The 11,288-nt window shown below is 36.9% G+C and overlaps 1 protein-coding gene across 1 annotated transcript; it reads left to right on the top strand.

Annotated features, from left to right (window-relative positions):
• The first annotated feature begins 2,863 nt into the window (after positions 1 to 2,863).
• Positions 2,864 to 11,218, top strand: LOC110760076 (pleiotropic drug resistance protein 1). Its single transcript, XM_021962264.2, has 24 exons — positions 2,864 to 3,364; positions 3,749 to 3,869; positions 3,997 to 4,085; positions 4,179 to 4,263; positions 4,368 to 4,527; positions 4,638 to 4,714; positions 5,034 to 5,087; positions 5,190 to 5,280; positions 5,377 to 5,678; positions 5,803 to 6,084; positions 6,175 to 6,491; positions 6,573 to 6,733; positions 6,835 to 6,938; positions 7,047 to 7,203; positions 7,286 to 7,408; positions 7,519 to 7,649; positions 7,774 to 8,106; positions 8,548 to 8,838; positions 8,927 to 9,010; positions 9,285 to 9,418; positions 9,556 to 9,783; positions 9,896 to 10,067; positions 10,208 to 10,462; positions 10,575 to 11,218. The coding sequence occupies exons 1-24, from the start codon at positions 3,039 to 3,041 to the stop codon at positions 10,830 to 10,832; spliced, it is 4,335 nt and encodes a 1,444-aa protein (XP_021817956.1). The 5' UTR covers positions 2,864 to 3,038; the 3' UTR covers positions 10,833 to 11,218.
• The last annotated feature ends 70 nt before the right edge of the window (positions 11,219 to 11,288 follow it).

Raw genomic sequence — 11,288 nt, 5'->3', positions numbered from 1 at the left:
CGAAAACCAATATTGCAACTTCCATGGATGAGATGGGCTTGAGGAACAATCCAGGAAGTGAAAATGCTAGCCAGCCAGGGAAGAACATGAAGCCCTTTGCATGTAAAACCAGGGAGCTTGACAATTGGTCAAACAGAGCTCTGCCATTCATCTAAACATGAACAAGACACCGTTGAAAAATAGAAAAATGACTCCATCTATTGAATCTCGGTGCAGTATTCACATGAAGAGTGTCATTGTAATGATTGCCAAGGAAATGCCAACGGGGTCTAGGCCAGTAGAAAGTCTCAAATTTGAATCCCCATCGCACTTCGGCTAAAACAAAAAGTTATTAGGAAATAAGGCATCTCTAGGAGTGCTCATTTTTTTCGGGAAGCCTTGACTGAATTTACTTTTTAAAGTAAATTTTTTAATGCTATTCTTTTTTTTTTTTTTTTTTTTTTGGTAATTGGAACAAGGACCGGTGCAATTAAGAACTGGACCCATACAGGTACCGTAAATCATGTGAGATATTGTTGTGAGGTTGCCAAATTTTGATGCATGGTTGTTGTAACTTGTTGCGGCTCTTGTGTTGCATGCCATTGCCTAACATGAACATCAAGGTCGGCCAGCCAGAGGACTTTTTGCCGAAATATAGATAGGGAAAAAATGGGACATTAAATGGGCAAACTCTACTATAGGGGAGAAGTATTTTTTGTGTCTCAACCACCTAAAATTTCAATTTATTCATTAATTACTCACCTTTCTGCGGTTGTACCTATGGCCTAAAAAAATTTATGACGTAAAACGACATATTGGCTACAAATACATAGTTGTAGGGTATACCACCAAACGACTTGTCAAGGTTAGTTGTAGGGTATACCACCAAACTACTGACTCATCCAATATTGAAAGAGATTGTAGTGAGATATTGTGAGGTTGCAAATTTGAGTGTATATAGATCCAAACTGCTTCTTTAATTTTGTCATTTTCACCACAATTTGACTGGCGATTTTGTTTTGACTTTTATTGACCCTTGGTTTCTCTTTCACGAGAAGATTTGTACTATTTTTTTGGGTTTCTCCTTTACGAGAAGCTTTGTACTTTTTTTTGGGGTTTCTCTTTCACGAGAAGTTTTGTTTGTTTGTTTGTTTTTTTTTTTTTTTTACACAAGTGATCAATTAGGGAGGGAGGGAGGGAGGGAGGGATTGAAAGTGTATAAATAACTGCTATTAATTATTTGACTTATCCTTGCTACTTATGAGAACTTAATTAATAGAATCGTAAGAAGTTATGTCTCCGCCAACCACTAATGATAGAGTAGTGGCCACATACATTTAATTAGCAATATAGCAATTTGGTTTTTTCATCCTACCATGCTCATACGTTTTCAAACTTGATTTTTCTTCATTACAATGGAGATGTATGATAATGTTATTGATGCAGATAAGGAGACATTAAAGTTTTATGGTGCATTTGGCTTTTAATAAGTTCCATGAATTTGGAATAGTTTGTGTTTAATAAATTCCATTTATTTGGAATACTTAGAGTTCTCAATGTATCTAGATGAATGGGGTTCATTAATTTGGGTACTAGTTCAATGTATGGGGTGAGAGATTAAGATTTTAAATACTTGTAGACATAGACTTCTCAAATCAGTTGTTGAGAATTGAAATTGAAAACAAAGAGAAGTGTTCCCTTAACTTTGCTCATAATCTTGGTATTCTTAAAATTAACGGGTTTGAGTATTTTATCCTATCTTTTATGCCAAGTTTGGGATATTCTTAGACTAAACGGGGTTTGGTGGTTTGTGGTTCATGTTTTTCAACATCCTTGCTCGAGTGCCGCTGCATCAGTTATGTTGTGAAATAATCTGATATGTTATATTGTCAAATTATCAATGTGCACAATTAGAATCCAACTGGAAATTTATTGAAATACACAGTTTGGCAAGGGATCAATATTTTGTAAATGACTGTAGCATTATTAATGGTTTGACTGAAAATATTTTGGTTTTTTGTGCTTTTAGTGAATGTACAATAACAATAGGTAAAGGACATATGAAAAGGAAAGGAAAATCCGAAGTATTTCCGTGATTCCGCGCCAAGTTGGAGTTCACATGAAACAAAAAGGAAAATCAATACGACATTGAACACATGTTTTGCACGTGAAATGACCAAACATTTCTGAACAGGCGAAGTTTCCTCGAGAAAAACTTATCTCCACTGGGATAGCTCAAGGAGGGACCTAGGATTTCAAAATAGGGTGGGTTAGTTTACTTTACCGGACTGTTAGAGTTTAGGCTCGGCTAAACCCTTATAAGGAGGCTGATGTAATTGATCATAAATATGTAAATTTAATTTAAGAATATATCATTTTTATTTTATTCATTAGGTTTATTTGACACCAATAATGCCAACAACAATTGATTATATATGCTTAGCATTAACACTAACTATAAGAAAAGAATAAAACTCACCTGGGCTATAGCCCAGGTTGTACATGCTATAGGTCCGTGCCCAATGGATGGTTATTGATTGGCACGTGTGAAAGTTTTTAAAAACACAAAAACAAAAAAACAAAACAAAACTTTCCTACATGGCAATGGAATTTTCCGACATGGCGACGCAGGATAGGCTTGGGTACCACCATGTTGGGATCTCGTTACATGTAAGTTCTTCTCAGTTTCCTCACGACATGCATTAATTGCTTCTCTCTCCTCCAAGGTGTCAAATTTTGGACAGTGGAGATCATTTCTTTGAGCAAATTTCAGATTGTTGTTTAAATTGAACACGGTTCACATTCAAGTAGTTTTGGAAATGAGATTTGACTTTCTTTTTTTGTGTATTTATTGTTTTCATATATGCTTTTACAGTATAAATTGTATTGCACTGTCGTGAAGAAAGCAAACAGAGCAAAACCAACACTTGTTTTTCTAGTGGGGTTTGGCTACAAGTTTTCCAAGGGCCAATTTCTGTTCTTTTCTTCTGAATTCAAAATCTTGGCTCCATCGGTGAAAGTTAGAGCTTCTGTGCTTAACTTGGTGGGTTTTTGATGAAATGGAGGGTGGTGAGATTTACAGAGCTGGCAACAGTCTCCAATTAGGCAGTTCTATGAGATGGAGGAACAATGGTGTGGAAGTTTTTTCGAGGTCTTCACGTGAAGAAGACGACGAAGCAGCTCTTAAATGGGCAGCACTGCAGAAGCTTCCTACTTATAATCGTTTGAGAAAAGGTATACTGACTTCGCCGGCTGGCGAGGCTAATGAAGTTGATATACCAAATCTTGACTTTCAAGAAAGAAAGGAATTGATTGAGAGGTTTCTGAAAGGCGCTGAAGAGGACAATGAGAGGTTCTTGTTGAAGCTCAAGAATCGTATCCATAGGTAATAAGAAAGCTATGAAAACAAACAGGTTTACTGTGTTCTTCTCATAAAAATTCAGTTCAGCTATAAAAAGAATTATTCTTTGTAGGTTCAGGAACATAGATAAACCAACATGCTTTATGTCTTTTTGTTTTGCATTTATTGTTTGAGTTCATTTTGGTGTAAGTGGCTTTCCGACCAAAAAAAAAGAAGATAAACCAACATGAGGGAAAGATGTTCCAATTCCAGTTACAACCTCCTAAAAAAATCCAAATTTACGATGAAATTCCAGTGTTGGATTATTTAGTAGTGGAAAAAAACTGTGTGATCAGATCAAACGTTTGTTTTATGCTTTTTAATTGAACGTTCTTTGATGGGTTGTTTCTGTTTCTTGAATATTCTCAGAGTTGGAATTGATCTTCCAACAATTGAAGTTCGATACGAGCATCTGAAGGTAGAAGCCGAAGCTTATGTAGGAAGCAGGGCTTTGCCTACACTCTTTAACTTCATCGTTAACATACTCGAGGTAATGATGCAGCAGAAGTTTATGTAGGAAGAAGCTCTGCACGCACAGAGGTTGATGTTTTTGGTTTAATAATTTTTCAGTGATATTGTCCTCAAAGTTTAATCAGCTTTTGCCATTGATTTTGAAGGGCATCTTGAATCGTCTCCATATTTTTTCAAATAGGAAGAAAAATTTGTCTATCCTCCACAGTGTTAGTGGAATCATAAAGCCTCGCAGGTGAGCAAAGGGCTAGTTTGTCTTCTTTTACCTTCCTCACTTTTAGAAGAAAAAAAGAAAATGATATTCATTTGTTTTGTGTTCTTCTTTTAGAATGACATTGCTATTGGGTCCTCCAAGTTCTGGCAAGACCACACTGTTATTGGCTTTGGCAGGAAAGCTTGATCCAGATCTAAAGGTGCAAAGGAATCTCATTAATACCTTTAAATCTTTCTCTAATTGGTTTTCGGAAAAATCTGAATGATCTTGTAACTAATTTGAAGACCAAATGTTATGCCTCAGCTTTCTGGAAGGGTGACTTATAATGGCCATGAAATGAATGAATTTGTACCCCAAAAAACTGCTGCCTACATCAGTCAACATGATCTTCATGTTGGAGAAATGACTGTAAGGGAAACCTTGGCCTTTTCTGCAAGATGCCAAGGGGTTGGAACACGCTATGGTTAGCTCATTCGTGGAACTGTTTTTCTTTTCATTCCATATCTATTTTTGGGGTACACAAAAGGATTTAGATATATGTAAATGATTCGTTTTCATTTTGGTCATCTGTAGATATGCTTTCAGAGTTGTGCAGAAGAGAGAAAGCTGCTAATATCAAGCCTGATCCAGACATTGATGTCTTCATGAAGGTGAGAAAAAAAAGCTACTGTCCATTGTTGAACACACACACACAGAGGCAGAGTGTATAGCATGGACTTGGTTATTTTGTGAGAAGAACATGAATTTAACTTCTCTGAAATGATAGGTATTACATAGAAACACTAACTTTCAGGATTCATGAGATTCTGTTTTCCCCAACCTTCCCTTCTGGTGGAAATTATGCCATGAAAACTTTACAGTAACTGAAAGTTATAATTTTGCTTTCTTGCTTCATATTACCTAAGTGAATAAATTTATTGACTTTTTTCGAGTCAAGAATACTTACTTTATTGGCTTCTGATATTGTAGGCCATAGCAACCGAAGGGCAGGAGGTGAATGTAGTGACAGATTACATTCTAAAGGTAAAAAACACCGAGAACTTTACCTTTGATCATAAGAGTCCTTTCAGAAAGCACTAGACAATTTTCTAAACTCAGTTATATCTAAGTCATTTTTATTAATAGATTCTTGGACTAGAAGTCTGTGCTGATACCATAGTAGGGGATGAAATGTTAAGAGGCATCTCTGGAGGACAAAGAAAGCGTGTTACAACAGGTAAAGAAATTCAACAACCAATGTAATGCACATCATCAAATTGTTCTTGTCTGCACACATTTCTAGTTTTTAGTATTTTAAAAATTTTATGTACAGGTGAGATGCTTGTTGGACCAGCAAACGCATTGTTCATGGACGAGATATCAACTGGTTTGGATAGCTCGACAACATTTCAAATTGTGAATTCCATCAAGCAATACGTTCACATTCTTAATGGAACGGTTGTCATCTCACTCCTCCAGCCAGCACCAGAGACTTATGAGCTCTTTGATGATATTATCCTCCTTTCGGATGGCCAGATTGTGTACCAGGGATCTCGTGAACACGTGCTTGAGTTTTTTGAATCTATGGGTTTTAAATGTCCCGAGAGGAAAGGCATTGCTGACTTCCTACAAGAGGTAGCTAGGTGTATTTATATAATTTTCTGTTCTCTCCTATTTATCATAGATTGGTGTAGTACATGATGAAAATTTCATGTGGAGTGACCTATCTCATTCTATGCATCATTAAAATTTGCCATAGGTGACATCAAGGAAAGATCAGGAGCAGTATTGGGCATGCAAAGATGAGCCTTATAGATTCATTACAGTCAAGGAATTTAACGAGGCATTCCAATCATTCCATGCGGGACAGAAAATAGGAGATGAACTGTCAGTTCCATTTGACAAGAGTAAAAACCACCCAGCAGCCTTGACAACCAAGGAGTATGGTCTTAAAAAGGGAGAACTGTTGAAAGCTTGCTTTTCAAGAGAATATTTGCTAGCAAAGAGGAATGCCTTTGTCTACATCTTCAAGCTGATCCAAGTAAGTTATAATTATATATATTTTAGTTCTTGATTTAATATTTTGGACAGAAGTTTTATAATTTGTAATAATCCTTTTTCCTGCTTCTAGCTGACAGTTGTGGCTCTGATTTCCATGACACTCTTCCTACGAACCAAGATGCCCCGTGATTCAGTAAATGATGGAGGAGTTTACGCTGGCGCTTTGTTCTTCACCATGATCATGGTTATGTTTAATGGGATGTCAGAGCTTCCCATGACCATCATAAAGCTTCCTGTATTTTATAAGCAAAGGGACCTCTTCTTCTACCCTGCATGGACATATGCTCTTCCAACATGGATTCTCAAGATCCCAATAACAATTGTAGAAGTAGCACTTTGGGTGTTCACTACCTACTATGTGATTGGATTTGATCCAAGTATAGAACGGTAAACGAGTAAAAACATCATAACTCACATGTTTGTCATGCATACCAATCCTTGATGCATGGTTTTTTGCACATGCTGCAGGTTGCTTAGGCAATATATACTGCTGATACTTGTTAGCCAGATGGCTTCTGCATTATTCCGTTTAATTGCAGCAGCGTGTAGGAACTTGGTTCTTGCTAACACCTTGGGTTCATTCGCATTGCTCATAATGTTTACATTGGGTGGCTTCGTGCTTTCTAGAGGTACCAGCAATGTTAAGACATAATTTATTCATGGGAAAGACTTTCTTCTCATAATTTCATTGCAGCTAATATGATGCTTCTGGCATTCCTTAATTTCACAGATAATATTAGAAAGTGGTGGAAATGGGGTTACTGGATTTCGCCTATGATGTACGGTCAGAATGCAGTAGTAGTTAATGAATTACTTGGGAAGAATTGGAGACATGTAATTTATTGAAAATCATCTTGTATTTGTTTCTTCAAAATCATTTATATAATTTTGTGTTTCTTTCTTCAAACTCATCTGATGTGTGAATTTACTTTCCTATAAAAGGTACTCCCAAACTCGACAGTGTCTCTAGGAGTTGAAGTTTTAAAGTCTCGTGGGTTCTTTCCACATGCATACTGGTATTGGATAGGTGTTGGGGCAATGGCTGGATTTGTATTACTATTCAACAGTTGCTACATTGTAGCTCTCTCCTACCTAAACCGTGGGTATATCTACCTTATACATCCACTTAAACATTTTACAAATTGAGTTATCTACTAATGTACCAAAAACTTATTATGCAGCACTGGGGAAGCCTCAGGCTGTTAGATCAGAAGATTCCCAAAGCAATGAAAATGATGGCAGAACCGAGAGAATGGGCATATTACCACGCAATCAAAATAGCTCAAGTGAACGTTCCAAGACAGGTGCTAAATCTCATCCATAATGTGCACCGAGCACCTCCAAAGGTTGTCTGTGTTTTTGTACTTCTTATGTTACTGCCCTTAGGTGACAACTAATTTTAATTGGCATGCAGAGAGTAAGGGTCAAAATAGGACAGAAGTTTCTCTCCAGACTATTCATAACACGAAAAGAGGGATGGTTCTTCCATTTGAACCCCATTCCATCACCTTTGATGAAATTATTTACTCAGTTGACATGCCACAGGTAACTTCAAACCAAAAATGAGTACAATTCCAAAAGTTTCATTCCGAAATCAAATACACTGTTTTAGTTTGTTTTGTTAGGTTACTTCCAAAACAACTATATCCAACAAAGTATGAAACTGCAGGAAATGAAGATCCAAGGTGTCATGCAGGACAAATTAGTGCTTCTGAAGGGTGTGAGTGGTGCTTTCAGGCCAGGTGTTTTAACAGCTTTGATGGGAGTAAGTGGTGCTGGTAAAACCACTCTCATGGATGTACTGGCGGGTAGGAAAACTGGTGGATATATTGAAGGGGACATCAAAATTTCGGGCTACCCAAAGAAGCAAGAAACCTTTGCCCGGATTTCTGGATACTGTGAGCAAAATGACATCCATTCCCCTCATGTAACTGTCCATGAGTCTTTGATCTACTCGGCATGGCTTCGTTTGCCACCGGAAGTCAAGTCCGAAACCAGAAAGGTCAGTATGATAATATCTAAAACCAGAATCTGTTTCAGGGTTTATGATTTGTGAACAATCCAAAACAAGTCAAAATTGGGTTGTCAAATTCACCTTATTCATTTTTCCTAACATTAAACTTCCGGTAATCACATGCCAAGGTATGTAAAAAGAACTGTGCAAATCATGTAGTAAATCTGAAAAAGAAATATGAATAAAAGCAAATATAGCAAATATAAAAAAGCAAACACAACTTTATGTGATTCAAAAAACTTGCTATGTCTAGGGCGGACATGATACAAAAGTAGGCCTAATAGGAGAAAATCACAAATGGCCTTTTCTTGATTTTCTATATCAATGGAAAGAAGCCTTCTATAGAAAGTATGCAACTTGATCATAAGTGGCTTGCAAATTTACTTGGCTATCATGATTTTAATTTCTAATTCTGAAATTCTTCTAAAGATGTTCATTGAGGAAGTGATGGAACTTGTGGAACTCACCTCATTGAGGCAAGCACTTGTTGGGCTGCCTGGAGTGAATGGCCTCTCAACTGAGCAGCGCAAAAGGCTAACCATTGCCGTTGAGCTAGTAGCGAACCCCTCGATAATATTCATGGATGAGCCAACTTCAGGGTTGGATGCAAGAGCTGCTGCAATTGTCATGAGAACAGTTAGGAACACAGTGGATACTGGCAGAACAGTTGTTTGCACCATCCACCAGCCCAGCATTGACATATTTGAAGGTTTTGATGAGGTGAGAAATGTTAATTGATTGGAATCTAGAGGTTGTTTTAGGTTCTTTCTCATATAAATATGCATGATGAATAAGAATGTGGTTGCAGCTACTCCTACTGAAGCGTGGAGGAGAAGAAATATATGTAGGGCCATTGGGTCGTCACTCTTTCCATCTAATTAAGTATTTTGAGGTAGGATGTCATGAACCACATATCAAGATGGATTTGGGACTACTTGTCTTTTTCGTGCTTGGATCGTGTTTATGTCTAAAACTATGTCGTTCCGGATTTATATTGAAAAGTAACTACAAACATAGTTTTAAAAATAAGAACTATATAAGCACCAAAAATACAAGTAGAGGATCCTATTTCCATAAATATATCCAACATTGAATGTTTTTTATTCTTCCTTCACTTATATTATACATGGTTTACCGTGAATTAACATTATTTTCTTTGAATCAAGGGAATCGAAGGAATAAGTAAAATAAAAGATGGTTATAATCCAGCGACTTGGATGTTGGAAGTTACAACATCAGCACAGGAATTAGATTTGAAGATTGATTTTGCCCAAGTTTACAAAACTTCTGAGCTATACAGGTCTGTTACTTGATATGTCACTGCTACATTGTAAGATAGCTTACACCTATAAAGGAAAAAACGCTGAAACATCCCTTCCCATGTTTATTTATCTTACATCAGTAGCTGAAATCTTTGCCTGGCATAATATGGTTCAGGAGAAACAAGCAACTTATTAAAGACTTCAGCACACCTGCTCCTTCTTCAAAGGACCTCTATTTCCCTACTCAATACACGCAATCGTTTCTGACCCAAACCATTGCTTGCTTATGGAAACAACATTGGTCATATTGGCGCAATCCATTATACACAGCTGTAAAATTTCTCTTCACAATTGTCATAGCACTGATGTTTGGGACGATTTTCTGGAAACTCGGCTCCAAAACGTAAGTAAGGACATGGAAACAAAGAATTGAGTTGGTGAAACTCATCAGGATTATTATTATTTTATTTTTCACTTTTCCTGTATTGAAATTTACTCTGTAATATGAGATGCAGGAAAAGGCAACAAGATCTGTTCAATGCAATGGGATCTATGTATACTGCTGTTCTCTTCCTTGGGGTCCAAAACGCTACATCTGTGCAGCCTGTAGTTGCTGTTGAAAGAACTGTCTTCTACAGAGAAAAGGCTGCAGGGATGTATTCAGCCTTGCCATATGCATTTGCACAGGTGAAATGATTCTTGGATTGTCAACTGTTTCAATGACCAAATTTAATTCTCTCTCTCTCTCTCTCTCTCTCTCTCTCTCTATATATATATATATATATACACATATATACATGTATTATTCAACTTCTTTCTTGTCACAGGTTTTGATTGAGCTTCCATATATTTTAGTACAAGCTGTGGTCTATGGAGTCATAACTTATACGTTGATCGGATTTAAGATGACTCTGGTCAAATTCTTTTGGTATCTATTCTTTATGTACTTCACATTGTTGTACTTCACACTTTATGGCATGATGACTGTGGCTGTGACACCAAACCATCACATTGCTTCTATTGTTTCCTCTGCATTTTATGGAATATGGAACCTCTTTTCAGGATTCATTGTCCCACGACCGGTAAGTGTTGCTTAATTAGTGTTCTGGATTAGAATAAGTTTTCAGCATATAAATACCCAAATTACTAATTGTTCCTTTTGTCAATTTTATATTACTACCTGGCCACGAACAGAGGATTCCTATATGGTGGAGATGGTATTACTGGGCATGTCCTGTGGCTTGGACGTTGTATGGATTGGTTGCATCACAGTTTGGCGATCTAAACCATGTGCTCGACAATGGTGAAACTGTCAAACAATTTTTGGATGATTACTTTGGTTTCAAGCATGATTTTGTGGGAGTGGTTGCAGCTGTGCATGTTGGGATTACAGTGCTCTTTGGATTCATCTTTGCCTTCTCTATTAGGGCGTTTAATTTCCAAACTCGATAGATGTTTCTTTTTGTTATTTGTAAATGACAAATTTAGACTGCTAAAACAAGAAACCTATCGAGTCATTGTAATTCCTTGTCGAACAAGAACTTAGCAAGTCATTGTAGGAACTAAGTACCATGCTCAATGGTTTAAGGTTTCTTAATTTTCAGCAACCCCTGAAATATAGAAAACTTATGCAGAAATCAGGCCAAACCAAGAAAAGCAAAACCTAGTCATCTATTTGGACCAGCAATGGCAACCAATGTCTCAGTACACAAAGCATGCTTTGGTAAGTACTTGTAAGGGTTAGGATTTTTGCACTGAGTTTTGCAGCTTTGCTTAAGCCATATGTATAAATGTGAAATTTGATTGGTATGCCAAATATTGGATAATTATGTCTCAAATTTGTTGCCAAAATTTTATAAAGTTTTTACATTTTAGTTAGTATGTTTGGGGTTTTTCTTTCGTGTGCAC

Source organism: Prunus avium, chromosome 3 (genome assembly GCF_965620075.1).
Source record: "Prunus avium chromosome 3, drPruAviu1.hap1.1, whole genome shotgun sequence".
Taxonomy (NCBI): domain Eukaryota; kingdom Viridiplantae; phylum Streptophyta; class Magnoliopsida; order Rosales; family Rosaceae; genus Prunus; species Prunus avium.
Note: the sequence above shows the minus strand (reverse complement) of the source record. Positions and strands in the feature narration are given on the sequence as shown.

What these genes read in the sequence shown, in the direction of transcription:
- LOC110760076 (XM_021962264.2), top strand. Translation starts at nt 3,039, where the DNA reads ATGGAGGGTGGTGAGATTTACAGAGCTGGCAACAGTCTCCAATTAGGC. An exon ending in TGACAGATTACATTCTAAAG is followed by an intron (nt 5,088 to 5,189) that starts GTAAAAAACACC and finishes TTTTATTAATAG; the next exon opens with ATTCTTGGACTAGAAGTCTG. An exon ending in TTGGGAAGAATTGGAGACAT is followed by an intron (nt 6,939 to 7,046) that starts GTAATTTATTGA and finishes TTCCTATAAAAG; the next exon opens with GTACTCCCAAACTCGACAGT.